This window comes from Parasteatoda tepidariorum, chromosome X2 (genome assembly GCF_043381705.1).
Source record: "Parasteatoda tepidariorum isolate YZ-2023 chromosome X2, CAS_Ptep_4.0, whole genome shotgun sequence".
Taxonomy (NCBI): domain Eukaryota; kingdom Metazoa; phylum Arthropoda; class Arachnida; order Araneae; family Theridiidae; genus Parasteatoda; species Parasteatoda tepidariorum.
This window is the reverse complement of record NC_092215.1, coordinates 3,969,694-3,987,314: the sequence shown is the minus strand read 5'-3', so window position 1 is coordinate 3,987,314 and position 17,621 is coordinate 3,969,694. Positions and strand designations below refer to the sequence as shown.

The 17,621-nt window shown below is 29.5% G+C and overlaps 2 protein-coding genes across 2 annotated transcripts in view; one reads left to right on the top strand and one right to left on the bottom strand.

The window, feature by feature from the left end:
• LOC107443552 (putative nuclease HARBI1) overlaps window positions 1-9,204 on the top strand; it is a 34,021-nt gene extending 24,817 nt beyond the window's left edge. The window contains exon 4 of the mRNA XM_071188387.1: window positions 8,945-9,204. Coding sequence (XP_071044488.1) covers window positions 8,945-9,002 — 58 coding nt within the window. The 3' untranslated portion in view covers window positions 9,003-9,204. The remainder of the gene's footprint in view (window positions 1-8,944) is intronic.
• Window positions 4,099-17,621, bottom strand: part of LOC107443550 (ubiquitin-like protein 3) — a gene marked incomplete in the record, with an annotated part of 206,189 nt that continues 192,666 nt past the window's right edge. Inside the window, 1 exon segment of the mRNA XM_043039836.2 lies at window positions 4,099-9,956. Within this exon segment, the coding sequence (XP_042895770.1) occupies window positions 9,892-9,956 (65 nt within the window).

Genomic DNA, 17,621 nt, shown 5'->3' with positions numbered 1-17,621 from the left:
ACAGAACAATAGTGGCTGAGAGGCAAATCAAGGTAAATTGCTTTTCCATGCGTTATAAAGAGGTAGGGAGAAACTTACATCGTTAACAAGGGAATCTATATTCAAATGATTAAAACAAGATTCCAGAGCATCAAGCGATTGAAACGTGTCGACTGTTTTTTTATATTTGAATATTTTTGAAGCAAATGAAGTTTTCAATCGGGTAATCTCTTACCTCTTCAGTTTCTTGGGATTATTTATTTAATGTATGCTCACAATGTAATATGCTGTGTTTTTTTCGCATGGATTTGACAAAATAATATATCCTTCCTATATATTATGGGAAAGAGGGGGCTACTGAGGAAAATTTTTATAAATTTGCCCGAAAGCTTACTATTTATTATTTTTAGCTTGTCTAGTATTTTTTTAAATTGAAATTTGAACGGTTATCTTCATTTTGAATGAAACGTAAGCAAATTTCGGAGCAAAATTAATAGAGGAATACTTTTTTAACAAAAAATGTTTTTGTCCACACTAGCCACATATAGGACTGCTCGTTACAACCAGATAAACCCCTATACTGGCTTCGAACATCAGCAAAATTTGAGGCAAGTATCTACATCGAAAACGATATATTAAGAGACTTCGTCAGTCACGCGTTGTGCATTGCTATCTCCGGACACTACTACTAAAGAAGTTAGTGAGCTGCGAAGTTCACGCAGTACCTCTAGAAATAAGAGTCATTCGCCAGAGCTCCAATTATAGGAACTGATCAAAATCTAGAGAAGGTATCTGTTGGTACCATCATCGTTTTGGTAAAAAGTCAACCGGATGCACTAAACCCTGTTCATTTGTTGCTGATTTCGAAAAATCGGAAAACTAATTAGGCAGTCATTGGCGGCAATGGTAGCCAGAATTCAAGTCGCCTTTTTATCTATGATCACTCTAGTAAACGAAATTTCTTATCTATAATGGAGCTGATGTATCTGTTTTACCCGATTCTTCAAAACAGAAAATAATTCCTGGTCCAAAATTTTACTTGTATGCTGCTAACGCTTCGCAAGTGCACACGTTTGGGACACAGTGACTTTTCCTTGATCTGGGCTTAAGAAGAAAATTTTGTTGGACCATTATTGTTGCCGATGTTTCTAAGGCAATAATAGGTGCTGATTTTCTTAAAGAATACGGGCTTTTAGTTAATATTAAAAAAAGAAAAATAATAGATCCTACTACTTTAAAATCCTTTGGTTGACTTGTCAATGTTCCGTCAACTAATTTGACTACCGTGTCGTCTAAAACTAGTGATCCTAGAATTTACAAACTGTAGAATGAATTCATAGATATAACTGTAGAACATTCGACGGTCAAAGAGCTCAAGCATGGCGTCACTCATCATATTATAACTACTGGTCCACCAGTTTTTTTCAAAACCTATACGTTTGGCACCCGATAGATTAAAAATTGCACGAAAAGAATTTGAATACATGATTGACACAATTTTACTATTTACGCTGACCACCGACCTCTAATTTACGCATTTCTGCAGAAAAGTGATAAAGCATCACCGTGACAAATGAGGCATCTAGATTTTATCAGTCAATTTACAACTGATATACAGCACATTTCTGGTGTAGATAATGAAGTAGCTGATGCACTATCAAGAGTTGAAGAAGTTGTCTTTTCGGAAACGATTGATTTTAGTGCACTAGCCAAGGAGAAAGAAACTGATGAAGAGCTCAAAAATCTTATGAAATCAAACACTAATCTAAAGTTTGAAAAATTACCTATTTTCGGAACCGATAAAGAAATATATTGTTATATTTCTACAGGAAAACCACGGCCTTTTGTCACAAAGAGTTTTCGAAAAGTAATATTTTCGTTAATCCAGGTGCTCGAGCTACAGCACATCTAGTGACAAAAAAGTTTGTATGGCCTTCAATGAACAAGGATGTCAAAAAATTCACTAAAAACTGTATATTGTCAAAGATCCAAGATACTGCGACGTGTGCATAAACCGGAGTGTGTACCAACTTCAAAAAGATTCGACGAAATTCATCTGGACGTAATTGGACCTTTGATAACTTCCGAAGGACAAATATATTGTGTAACTCTAATAGACCGGTTTACTCGCTGGCCAGAAGCCATACCGGTGCCGGATATTAAAGCTTGCACCGTTGCAGAAGCAATTTATAGTGGTTGGATTTCTCGCTTTGGAACATCGTCAGTAATAATTACAGATCAAGGAAGTCAGTTCGAGTCGTCTCTTTTCACCGAACTTGCCCATCTCTTAGGAATCAAGCGAAGGCGAACCACATCTTTCAATCCTGTTTGCAATGGGTTTATAGAGCAATGGCATCGAACTCTGAAAAATAGCATCATGTGCCATAATAATCCTCAGTGGACGAAATGTCTATCTACTGTGCTTACGCTCAACATTCAGAGAAGAATTCCAAACAACTCCATCGGAATTATTTTATGGTTCAAATATAAGATTACCTAGTGATTTTCTTCATGAAACACAAGTATCTACGGACGTTTCTACTTTTGCTGGTTAACTACGGAAATATTTCTCGCAAGTTAGGCCTGCTCCACCTCCACGGCATGGTAAATCTCCCATTTTTGTGACGAAAAATCTTGACACAACTTCACATACATTCGTACAAACTGACTCCGTTCGTCCACTACTTCAACCTCCATATGAAGGACCTTTTGTAGTTCTTTTCAGAAATAAGGATTACTTAACACTATCGATAAATGGAAAATCCTGAAACATCTCCATTAATCGTTTGAAACCATGCGTCATAGAACAATCTGCAGACTTGAAGAACAACTCCTCTTCTTTCAGTTCAATGCCTACAGTCGGCGTACCTTCAGCCAATCCAAAAATGGCTGCTTCAAACGTTAAGAAGAAAAAGGTTAAGTTTGCTGACGAACAGCTTAAGAAGGATTTTTCTAACAAGACATCACGTGTTGGGAGATCTATTCAAGTTCCATCTAAATTTCTCGATTCGTTCGAATGAGGTTCTCACTGGAAGGGAAGTAATAAAGCGACGTGACGTCAAACGCATAATCTGCATAAATTGTTTTTATTATTTATGAACTCTAAGTATGTTTTTACTTCAACTTTAATCCTTACATATTAGAATTGCATTTCAATATTGTTCTATTATTTTATATTTGCGTATTTGCTTCCTAAATATTTGATGCCGCATTTAAACTTAACGAGTTATGTATAAATTGTAAATAAATGTAAATAGTAATTATTTAATGTGTTTATTCTTCAAACCATTCATTTCGCTTCAGGTCCCAGTAGATTATGAAATCGCAGTGTGCGGGTGTATGACTACTTTGATCAGCTTGCGAGGGTGTGCCGTATTGGTGTCAGCTAACCGTAAAGTGTCGACATTGTGCGCAGGTTTTCGGAAAAGTAAATCATCGCCAATAGTCCATTTTGCGAGCCGGGGAACTCAGGGAATAGAGCTCTAGCTCCCAATGAATTGACCCGGGATTGAACCCCAGAAATGGCTGGTCAATACGAATTCTGCTACCAGCTCATAACGACCACAGTGATGACGTAAAGTATCCTTGGTAGACAGATAATAGGTTAGGATCCCCTTTCCGTCTATTTAACGTGGGAGGTTTATGTGGTTTTCCTCCATTTAACGAAAATGCAGAGTAATTCCTTTAAAAAGTCTTCCACTAAGGCTAATTTGTTAATACTTGATCCAGGAGTTCCCTTGTTTTCTGGGTTGGATTCGAAATTACAAGGCTACGGAGTTGAACATTAGTTGTTGTAAACTCAAAATTGGTTCGGCTGTTCAACACTGATTATGTAAATAGAAATAGACCATTGTGCAGCTCTAGTGCGACCTAAATAAAATGCTTGGGGAACTAGCTGATTATCTTAAAGAACGTTAATTTATTATAAAAGATCATAGAAAAAATGTGTGGAAGTAAGTAAGTCTCAAATAAATCTCTTTAAAAAAATATATCACCGAAAAATATCAATATTTTACTTTTTATTTCTATGAAATGTTTAAAAAAAATTCTATTAAGTTTAAAAAAACTATGTTAGGCGATAAATAAGCAACATTGAAAATAAAATTTAGCACAACAAAATGAAATAGCATTTTTTATTGCACCAAAACATCATGATGTCAAAAGCCTCATGCACAACAAAAGCAATGCAATTTGCAACAATATTTCGTAGTTTAACGTCTATTTAACAAACAGTAATTAATAGAATAAAATAAATTTATAAATTGGATAATTACATTACTTCGCAACGAAACTAAACCACTAACAAAAATTTGTGTAATATTCTGTTTAGTGTAAAATTGAATTCATATTATAAAAATTTCTAGTTTTTTTAATTTTTTTTTTTAATCTTATATATTCTAATACTAAAAATGTCTTTACGCATATCTCATTCTGGAACACATAATTAAAATGCAAGTACGTGTCCTAAACTAGATTGACGGTTTTTAATAAAAATATTGCAGGAAATAAATTTGGAAAATATTTTTTTTCGGTAAACCCATGTGACAAGGCATGACCTATTCCTCTCAAAAACCTTGTTTATTGTCAAAAATGTTTCAAAGGATGGCGATGCGGGAAATCAAGAAAAAATGACTGAAAATCACATTACTATTTTTCAAAATGTTCATCATCAAATATTGTATTCTGAGTAAGAAATTTTTTTACATCATAACGGTACAGAACAACGCTAAAAAGGAGTTAGAGCGCTATATAATGGAAAATTTTTGAACTAAAAGCAAGAACTTTTAAAAAAAACATTTATACTTTCTCTGATAAATTTTTTGTACGAATATATATATATATATATATATATATATATATGCACACCTTATCTGTTTCATTGTTATAAATTTTTTTGGAAAACCCTCATTTTAATTTAGGACTCCCTGCAATTCCTATTATTAAAATAAATGACATTCGAGGTATCCAATTTAAATAGTACAATAATGATAAATAATTTAAATTCTAGAACAATAAAAACAATTTTATAATAATGTAAATTAAGATATATTGTATCAAATAATCAAGCAAATAAATTTGAAACACAAATTCAAACGAGGAAGACTAGGACCTAATATCATACACACTATCGTCACACGCAATTTCTTTTATATCATTTTATATTTCCGGCAAAGTATGAAACACTGGCATTTTATAGAATGACAAAGCATTGTACATAATGCCGAATGTTTTTAGACAAAGTATGAAATATGAGAGTTATTACATACATTACCTAGGCATTGTATATAATATCTACGCATTCTATAGAATGACAAATTTTATTTAGGCGAAGTATATAAATGAATTGCTTTTTCAAAAATATAAATGTGGTTTCTAAAAAAATAGAGAGAGTATCATTAAAAAAAATTATTCATTAATATGTTAAGGAAAATTAAAATTGTACAAAACAAAATTCTTGCTTATTTAGGAAACAAAATTTTCATACAAAATATAAGAAATTAACTTACTTGTTGCAATATGGTAGAATTGAATGACATTTCATTAAATTCGAAACGAATCAAATATGTTTTTCATACTTTGTCGGTTTTCCATTTGGCATTCTATAGAATGCCTAGGAAATTTGGAAATCGTTTGTTGCCGGCTAATTTTAGGCATTATATACAATGCCGGATTTCAAACTTTGCCGGTAACATATATACTACAGCATTTTTGGTACTCCATAAATCTAAGCCTTAGCAAATACATTATTTCTTATACCCTCAAAAATGTAATAAAGAATACAAAATTTTATATACAATCATATTTGAAGGGCGGAGATTATGCAAAGTTTGATAATTTCATTTCTAATTTTTTATGAACACTTTTGTACATAATCTAACATCTGATAATACTATATAAGGGAATAATATTTGCTTTTCAATTGGACGAATGTAGATTTATAATTTCAACTGGCTTGTTTGCAATACTAAAAATTTTTGAAGGATATTCTTATAAAATCCATATTTTTACTAATAATAAACAAAAGAAAAAAAAAGAAATATTTGTATCAAGAGTCAAAATTTAAGTAATTAGCATTAAAGTATAGATATTTCCCTTCAGCAAGATATATATCCCAGATAGCAGGCAACGACGTATTTTCGTTTTTATTTTATTAGCAGAGAAAAGTAGGATTTTTATTGTAAACCTTGTTTCTGCTTTTTTTCATTCTAACTTTGTCCAGGCTCACAAATGCAACATTTTGTTTGTGACGTAATGGTCCAGCCAACTTTCACTTCTATAGTGTAAAGAATGTTTATAAAAGTCTGCACAAATAAACCTTGTTTCTTTGATGGTCATAAAACTCTAAAAAATTTTTTAAGAAGGTACATTTATCTTCTGTTTGAAAACGCTTTCTACTCTTGATTTACAAATCATGATTCATCCCCGATTTCAGAAGGTTTTTCTAGCCTTGTATTGTAATGGCAGATTCAATCTCATCTCTTTATAAAAGTGTTGTTTATTCAAGCTTAATGCGAGCCATATTACGTGTAAACTAGGATAGTTAAATTTAACATTGTTTCAAGTTTGCATGGTTTATTTGCTAATCATTTATAAATAAATCTTGTTGGGTTCTGTGATAAAGGTTGATGCTGACATTAAAATTAATCTTACACTGCTATCTGGGGTAGTATGATATAGATATATCAGTTAAAAATGAAAGCTTCACTTCAAGTTTAAGGTACTTAAACTGTGTTATTTTCCTTTGTGGGTGAACTTTTTAAGAACACTATAATTATCGATTTTGATTTTTTTTCTTCTTCTAGATAATAGCAAATTTAATGCATACTTCCTTATGCTTCAGGTTCTTTATTTTGTTTCTTTCTAAAAATGCAAATTTCTTTACTTTAGATTCAATTAAATTTTATGACACGACATAAACTTTGATGCTTTTTCAAAAACGTTAGAAATTTTAAAAGAATTTCATCATGAGAAATAGATGAAAAAATGCCTTCATGGAGAGATTTAAATATTTCTGAAACGTATATTATTAACTAAGAACTTCAATTTTTAATAAAAGAAATTTTAGTCCTTAAAATTCATACAATAATAGTTTTACATAATTTTTTCCACAGTAAATTTAAAATTCATTATGATTATTTTTGATTGCTAGCCAAACTTTTTGCATGATTTTAGGCACATATAAAATGTTGATATAAAATCGTTTTTCAAAGAATAAAATATTTAAGTAAAAGAATATAAATTTATTCTATTCTCAGATGGGATTCTTGATATTAATTTTTTCATATAAATAATTTATATTTTTTCTGTTCATAAGAAAAAAATTTAAAAAATGTGACTTAAAAAACACAATGTGAGTGGAAAATTTACTATTTAATTCAAATACGCAAATAACTATCTAATAATATGTATAAAATAACTATTATATGTCAAACTTTTTTTAAATTATTAAACCCCCAAAAAGAATTTATTTAACCAAATATAAAAAAGTGAAACAATTAAAGAGCATATGCAATATATAATGGTTTGATAATGGAATTCAATCTTATTATTTTTAACCAATTGCTTAAGTATATTAAAAAATTAAATTCTATAAACCTATTCTCTATTAAACATGCAATAACAGTAAGCCACTATATTTACAATTGACAAATATAGCCTTTAAATTAACAAATTTGTATACAATGCTAACACATCTATATTTTGAAAATAGTATTCTAGTTCAAAATGAGATTCTGATGAAAGAACATAATGCCTGATTGGCATTTTAGCTAAATATCTGTTATTCAAATATGCATTGTTAATTATTATAAAAGAAAAAAAAATGCATTATAATATGTAATAGGTAAAAATATTATGTACTAATGACATTACATATATAAATTTTCACACCAAATCATATGATCAGCGAATCTGGAAAAACATTTTCTAATATGACACAAGTGTATAATAATAATGAATAGTGAAAGTATATTTTTTAACAATCATGCGTTAATTTGTACAGTGAACCATAATTTGGATAAAAGACAATGTTCGAATTCACAACATATATATATACCTATATATATTTCAGAAGATAAAGTTGCATACATGTTTCGTTGCTAGATTGCATAATCCTCTTTTGTATAAAAATACAAAAAAAAATGGTGACTAAAAATAGATAAAACTTAAAATATATTGTGTATGAAGGCTTTTATACAGATGGATAGCGTATTATATCAATAGATGGCTGTCGGTTCGGTATAATCAAGTTGAATGTGAGATTTTGTAAGTAACGCCAAACACTGTATGGGGATTGGATCAAAACAGTCAATCATTCGTTTTAAAATCTATATAATGACAAACACTTACTAATTAAAACAAAATCCGCCTTCCTCATAAACAAAGTGAGGCTTGAAAAGATGGGTATGCCAATAGTTATTAAAATAAGAACAGTAATTAAGAATATAGTTTTAAATCTTAATATTTTTTTCTTTCATTATTATTATTTTTTTTTTTCGTTTTTCACCTTTTCCTTGATTCAGTAGATGGAACTATTTTTGAGCCCACTTTTTAATCGGCTGATTCAGTTATAAGATTTATTTATCTGACATTACTTATTTTTAATATTTTTTATCGTTATTTTTCTATATTTTTGCATTCAAAATAATGAGCCATTGTAACACTGAAACTTGTATACAATTAAAAAAAACTGAAGATAATATTCCAGTGTAGCATTAAAAATTATAAGCAATTTCAAATATTGAAGATGATGCTCCAGTGTAGCAACAAAACTTGTATATGCAAATTTCACTACTGAAGATGATGCTTTAGTGTAGTATTGAAACATGTATGCAATTTCAACTACTGAAGTAATTTTGTGTTAATTTTAACACTGGTTTTTATTTTTATTATCACATTCACAATTTTTTTTCTTTTTATTATTAGTAAATAGTTCTTTTTTTTATAATGTTTCTTTTTTTTAAGTTTCATTACAAGTTAATGACAGTTTATTTGAAATAAATGACTTCCTAACCAATACATAGACGTTGAACACTAGAAATATCATGTTCAATGCGGAGGAACATAAAAGGCTTGATGGCCTGCAGAGAACACTTTTGCCGAACAGAAAAATATTTCTATTACATATGAGCACGATGAACTACATCAAGTTATGAGTTTTTAACTGACAGCTGGCATAATCATGCTGTAATGAGATAAATATATTGTGCACAGCAAAAAATAACACTTTCATTCTTTTATTCAAACACTAAGTAGAACGTAATTTATACTTGAACCATTGTTTTTATCACTTTTCCTTAATAATACTTAGTTTTATGTATGTCACGATCCGAATTTCTTTAAATCTTGCCAAAGACGAGAAATACCAATGAAAACTCACTAAATAAAATGATTAATTATGCGATTTAACAAAACAAAAAAACAATCACGCACATTTGGAAAACAAAAACCTCTTGACTTTCTAAATGAAGACTGAAACTTGAAGCACATCTTAAAAGAGCAGCACTTCATCAACTTTGAAATAAACACAGGAACAATGAATGATATGTAAAACTCAAAAGATTGCAAATCGAACATGGATGAACAATGTAAAAGAACTTCAACTTCGTCAGTGTCATCTAACTGAGGAGGATATGCCCTTTTGCAAGGGCTTATATGATGTCTGCACCATCACATTTGCAAGAATTTTAGTGACAGCTGCATTTATATAACAAACATTTCTACTTCTACAAGTTCTTTGACCATTTCAGTCATTAGAAGTTTATGACTGTGTCAATATTGTTTACATAGTTCTTTTTCACGTGGAATGAAAGAAGAAATCTACACTTTTTTTTTATTTACTACAATGGGACATATTGTGACTTTAATTCATTTGACTTATTTAACCATCCAACTTTCAGACTTATCTTCTCATTATAGGATGCAGCAACTAGCTGAGCAGCAATTACTTGATCGATCTTTTGACTTCTGCCGCTGATCTAAACATAAAAATTTAAATGTTAGATATAAAAATGAATTAATTAAAAAATTTATACACTAATTAAAATTACAGTCAAATTATAGTGAACCTTCAAGGGACCACAATTTCGGTTCACTATAACCGGGACTTCACTATATCAATTTCACAAGCGATTTTAACTAATAGTTCCAAACTCACCCCTTTTATTACACACTATTTAAATCAATGACCAATACAATAAAATACAAAAAGGACTGAAACATAATTCTTAGTAACAAAAAATATGTTAACTTTTATTTTTTATTACTCTTCGTCTTGCGTACAAAAAATAAAAAATAGTAATCCTTAGTTGATGAGCAATCCTCAACATCATATATGGAAACATTTCCCGATTCTCTGATAATTTTTCCTGAATTTCTTATTTCGTTTTTCAAACCCGTCTAGTCAGCCATTCGAGTAGATGAAAGTAGTCTCACCAAATTGCTTAGCAATTTCATCTGTTTTGACTTGAAGCATTTATCCAGATACTGGAAGATTGCGGCTTCTTTGAATGCTGAACCAATTCAATAGTGCCATTAAATAATGAAGCAAACAAGATAAATGCTTATTGCTACATTTCACGCTATACATGGTTTTAAAAATCGTATATGTATTTATTTTTAAGTAGAAATTTCAAAATTATTACAAAAAATGAAGAAAATAAATCAGTCGATAATTCATAATATCCAACTTCCTCTCTTTTGTTGGTTCATTATATCCACCAAAATTAGCATTATACGTCTATATTAAAACACAAAAGCGAACATTTCATTCACTATATCCCGGAGATTATTTTCTTTTTTACCCTATTTTTAATGCTTTATAACTTACAATGATAGTAACTATACACTTATTTATTTAAAATATGACCTAATATACGGAATGCTCATAAATTTTTTTTAAAATCTTACGCTTGAGATCGAGATGATTTAGAACGGTGGTTACCAACTGACGGCCTGCGAAGCCTTTTTTTTTTTGTGTGTGTGTGTGGCCCTGGAACTATATTAGTTGTCATTTTTTGCAGACAATTTATATATTAGTTGTCATTTTTTGCAGACAATTTTCGTGAAAAATCTATATGGGTTTAAAATACTTTTCTTTCGTTAAAAAAAAACCTCATTTCTTCGTTTCTGTGCAGTTTAACTTACCAATGGAGCAAAAAAATTTATTTCTCAGGTTTTGCATCCAAGAAAATATTTATTCAAATACAAAAATAATCGTGTATGTTGCTTAAAAATTTACTTCTAATTTTAATTTCTAATCCAATGCGTTTGTCTTGTACAACTTGATAAAAATCGGACAGTAATATTTAATGTTCCTTCAAACATAAAAGAGTACTAGAAAAAATTTTGATAAAAATGCGTCCCGCGATTTGACTGGTGTTTTTAATTGCGGCCCCCGGCATCATGTAAGTTGGAAACCCCTGATTTAGAACAATAAATATCTCCAAGTTACGATTAGAGTGTTCAAAATTCTTGATTGGCAACACCTTCTTAATAAAAAAAAATCAAAGCGTGATGTTCAAATTATAAAACATAGAATGAAATTGGAAAGATATTTTAACAGGAAAATAGGTGGCACCGTTAAAAAGAGATAAGAGAAGAGTATGTTTTATATGTTAGGACGCGACAGCGGATCTGCTCTACTCTCACTGAAAGCAAAGGGAAAGAAAACACAGTATGTTGCATCTTTCTCTTTTGCCACCACTATTTGTGCTAAAATATTATTCCAACTACATATGAATACTTGAAAATAATTCGCTTCATACATAGAATAGTATAGCATAGCATAGAATAGAATAATAAGCAAAAAACAGAATGTAAGAATGAAACTCAGTATGTTGCTTTTTGCTATCTCCATCTTTTGTCGTCACTATTCGTGCTAAACTATCATTCCAACTATATATGAATATTTGAAAATAATTCGCTTGATACACTCTGTCATTTATAAATCAAATAAATGATTACTTAAAAATAATTCACTTGATGCGCTTTGTCTTTTAGACGATGTAAATGAAATTTATATTTAAAAATAATTCGCTTGATACACGCTGTCATTTATAAATTGAAGGAAATGATTACTTCCCTTGATGCGTGTGTCTTTTATACGATTTATAAGAAATGATTACTTAAAAATAATTTCTTTGATTTTTCGATGCAATTTCACAATCATCTCTAAAAAGGTATACTAGACTTTAATGTGCTAAAGGAGAAAAAAGCACTAACAAGCTAAAAATTTAATGATTTAAAATTTATTAAATTTTGTGTAAGTGCTGAAAAGTTAATAAAAATAAATTTTTATTACTTTTCAAACCCTATTTTTTTATTTGCTTACCATAAAACTAAGAAGTAGCAAATCAAACGATTAAAAAAAATTGGAAGAAAAAAAAACATTAGCCAACATAAAGTAATTAACTGAGCTTGATGAATAAACAATCGATTTTGCAAAAAAAAAATGTGTACTAATTTCGCTCTAATGAGTTATTCATTTATATATATCATTAACCGAACCCATTTTTAATATAAATATATGAGTTTATCAGGAGTGAAATGGCAAAACTGAAAAAAAGAATAAAACAAATTTTAATTGATGTACATAGAAGTATAGTGGGTTCAGAAAATCGAATGAAAGATCACCCCTTCTAAAAAATAAAAATGACAGAAATGAATGTCATTAGGAGGGAAGCAAAGAGTTAAATAGTAATGAATATTGAAGGGGCTCAAGTTGACAAGGGGTACAAACTCATCAATCATTGTGTTTAACAATGCAGGGGAGAAAATGCAATTTGGATATCTTAATGAAGAGAGCTGCAGATAGGATACAATTCTTCTGGGACATCATCTTGATATTCCAAAGAGGCACAGAAAAGTTCTAGATCAGTTTGAGATCAAATATATTATCAGGAGAATAACTAAGGTACGGCACTGATAAAAGGGATGAAATAGAATTTTATTCAGAGGATATGAGATAAATTTTTTTTTTTTTGCAATGATGACGGTTACTGTTATTTATCAATATAATAGAAACATCGCAGTAATCCAATCGTGTCGTTTGCGATTCTTCATTTGTTTCAAATAAATAAAATGTGGTGGTAAAATTATTTTGTGATCATTTTATTTTCAGAAAAGATAATGCATTGATTAGACTTTCACATCTTACAAATGTCCATATATTTAGCGTAGTTAGATTTAGTAACTTATCCAGCAAAGTAAAATTCCAATAATCCTAAGTTACTGTCCCTTTTACAAATGTTTTTTTACTCTCTAATTACAAGCAAAAATATGTTTTGGTATTTTTCAATTATTAAAAAAAACGGTTTATTAGTTACTAAAAGAAATCTGTTATATTACAGGAATTATGTACTAAAATATAAAATCCAAACAAAGTAGTTTGTAAAAAACATTTTGTTTTTCATTTATATTCAAAATTTCATCAATAATATTGATTTCGTTAATTAAAGAAATTTCAATGACGAATAACTGTTTCTCTTAGCTTTAAATAAGTGCAATTTTCAAAAATTATTGCTTAGAAGTGAGCCGAGTTTGGAAGATTTTATACCGATATTTCATGCTGTACGAGTAATTCCTAACCATAAATTATTAAAATGCTAAATATAATCTTTTTGACTTAAAATAAATAAACTTATTTTGACCTAAATTAATGCAAAAGAATGAAGGCGTGAAAGGGCGTTAGTTGAATGTTTTCTCTTAGATAATACCAAAAATGGAAGAATCGAGTTCTTTTTTTAATCAAGGCAGAGATGCCAACATTTTAATAAATGATTTTTGGTTTATAAAATTTGATTTTAAGTTATTTTGCCGAGCAATTAATATAAATAATTCAGACGTTATATGAAATTACAGTTATCTGATACAGAAACCTTTTTAAGTGATGGCCAAATTAACTAAACTCTGCAAGTTTTAATTTCACTACTTAACAAAATCTTTTAAATAAAGCATCCTGTATTCGCTCTTTTTATGAAATTTTAAATTTTTTACCTAAAGGTAACAACCTACTAAGAAAAATACTTTATTTTCAATAAAATAAAAATTGGTACTTTATTCAACTCACTGTTATTTAAGATAAATTTTGCAAATACAGCAAAAGCTCGGTATAACGAGTACGGTATAATACCAAAAGTCCGCTATTACGACAACTCTCCAAATCATCATTAAAATAGTAATGGTAAAGATGCAAAAATGTTTATTTAATGAGGTTAAAATTATTCCGCTATCGCGACATTTTTTTCTTCTGAGTTATCATTTTCTGCAGTTTAAGTGAGGAATATTATACGAAAAAAGATTAAATGGAAAACGTATTTATTTATTTTTTATTATGAACATCATTTCACTTTATTTCATGTCATTTGTTAAATATATCCTATAAATAAAAACAAGACTTCTAAAAAATGAGCTGTGATGATAAAAAAGACATTCATTTTGAAAAGCCATTCAAGAAAATGAAGAGAAATTTGGGAATATTCTTTTTAGATGCTTAATAACGCAGAATCTTTATTAAACATATTTTTCACATTTTTATCATTATTTAGTATTAATTTCGGTCGAAATAAGTAAAATATATTATTTTTTAAATTTTAATAATTTATTGTTATGAAATACAGCATGAAACACCTATGTTTTTTTTCTGTGTTAAGGGCAAGATCTTCCCAACACGGCTTACTTTAAAACAATTTTTAAAATGTGCTCTTATTTAGATCTTAGAGAAATACAGTTATTCATTCTAGAAATTTCTTTCATTTACAAAATCAATTAGTGATAAAATTTTTAATATGAATGAAAAAAAAATTGTTTCAAATTAATATTTTAGTACAAATATTATCCCGATTATCCAACCGACTTTTTTAGTAACCATCAGACTGATTTTTATAATTAAAAAAAAGTAACAAAACATAGTTTTGCTTGTAACTAGTAGATTATATATACACACACACACACACACACAAATANTATATATATATATGTCTATAAATTAAAATTTATTATTAATTGTACATTATAATTATTTTTCAACATTGGGTTATTTTCCTTAAAAAGTGATGAAATGAAAACAGCTGCCCAGGTAATTTCTTTAGTAAACTTAGACTCGTAAAGTAATTTAAATATTTTTGAAATGTCTCAGAGAATATACAAATTATTGAAGTAAAATTAATAAAAATGCGTCCACATTATTCGTAAATAGAACAAATTCATTTTCATTACTTTCGTCATTTGTTGCAAAACGGAAAGAAATTTCTTACACTTTTCAATAAATCTTGCTATTCAAAGAAATACGCGATACTGCTCAAAATACTTTGCTATACAATATGAACAGTATTATTCAGAAGAAATTAGTTTAAAAAATAAGAGTATTTAAAATTACTATTATTCTAATTAGAAGGAAAAGGTGCAAAATGGCCAAATATGTTTTGACCACTTTTTTCTGTATTTTCAATACACCGTTACCCAAAAAAAGGGATGCTGTTAGGGTTGTTTGTGACTTAGGAATAGTTGGCTACACTTACTCAATTATAAACTCATTTTATTAATCTAAACTCATTGAAAAGCATATTCGTTGGATATTAACTACACTGTAAAAAACTTAGGTGTATAGTTGCCACAACTTTGGTATTGAGGTAAACTAAAAAGTGCATGCAGTCACATTTTTTATTTACTTTTTCGTTGTAGTTTTATTTATTTATCTATTCATTTTTTGCTTGTTTATCTACTGTCAGCACATATCTTTACGCGCATTCGAAATAAAATAACTTCATTGCAAAAACAGTTTGTTTAAAAAAACAAGCACATTTTTAGTCAACTAATCGCATTAGTTATTTATAACTATTGTTATTTTACTAACTTTATAAAATTTTTGCACATTAACTGTAGTTCTGTATTTAAAAATATATTTTGTTCAACACCAAAAAACGTGGCAATTATATAAAACTTTTTACAGTGTAATATAAGTCACGCTAACTGTTAATTACAGCTAAATAATAGTGGATGTTATAATTATTTATTGTTGCGTTGATTACTTCATGTTTTGCATCCAGAGTAGAATTACTATTATTTTTTTAAACTAACACGCTTAATTTTTAAAACTGCAACAGGAATTGGAACACAAGGCATCATAAAAATGCACCAAAACTAAGGATAAAAAAAAAGTCGAAAGTTGCGTACTGATTAGTTGAAGCATTACAGTTGTGGGAATAGATGCAAAAGAATTAGGTCATGTGACTGTTAAGGGCCTTTTTCATTCTAATTTGAAAGAAGGATAAAACCTCCTTTTGTAAGAAGACATGGTAATCGCATAAAGACTTCTTGCAGTACAATGGCTGCTCTAACTAGATAGATCTCTTTTCAACTCACATCATGAATAGAAGAAGTATCACTGATTAACTATTTTTTCATAGATTTTTGTGATTGATTGGAGAAATAACAAAATATATATTATTTAAGTCTTATGTAATTTGGGAATATTTATGGGAAATTGCTGAATTTTGTTTATATGTTATTTTTGTTTTGCAGGTAGAGATGTTTGACTCAATTCTTTGACGGAGATGGGATACGGGTGTCCCCTTTATATATATATATATATATGTAACATAGAAAGCTTCAATTGATCTTTTTATGTAATCCTAATTAATTATTCTAATCGAAATACTTTCTCACACTTTTAAAAGCCACATCCTGTTCTTAAATATATTTTTGGCTCACGTATGCATTTAATTAAAAGCAGGACATTTTTCCCTTTACTCTCTGTGGGAAACGCTCGATCTATTTCATAAACCAATAGCAACTACTAAGATTTCCCTCTTTTCCCTAAATAGAGACATTTTACGGATTTTACTTTGCAAGTTTTTCCCTAACAAATAACCAAGAAGCAGTGTTGCCAGATAGGGCTACTTTTAAAACTCCCCGCTACACAAAATCGAATTTGGGCTACCCGCTACTTTTTGGGCTACTCATTATTTTTCAAAAGCTACAAATCTTAAAAATGCGCTACTTAGAGAATTTCATGCCACTTATCTCACAGAAATACTTTTATAATTTTTTTTTTCCTTTCCTATTATAAAATGAGAAATTCTGTAAAGATTTCAGTTTCTTTATCTTTTTTAAAAATGTTTTCTTTTATTTCTGAAAACGCATCAACTTTAGTTTTGGATTCTTGTTTTGTTTTGCTGTGCCGAGTCCAGAATCTCTCCATATCTATGCTTCAAATCATAGACTCGTGAAAACGCAAAGATATATATATGAAAAAATGCTTTAACTAAAACCATTATTAATCGCTTATCATCTGGAAAAATCGCGTGACCTGTAATCTGAGCTAAAACGAAATATTGAATTTGGCGAAATTATGAACGCAGCTCATTGAAATTTAAGTCCCTCAGTGGACTTATCGTTAAGACACGGTTCCTAGCAGATCATTTTATTTTATTTTATAACCGTCGTTGAACAGCCGACCCAATTTCATGGGTTTACGACTACTTACGTTCAACTCCGTAGCCTTGTAATTTTGAACCAATCCTGAAGACAAGGAAACTCCTGGATCAGTACCCCCAGAGGTATTGCTTTGTTGTGGGAACATGGAGGACTTTGAGACTCGACAGATTTAACGTGCATCAGTCACCATTTACTACACGGGGAGT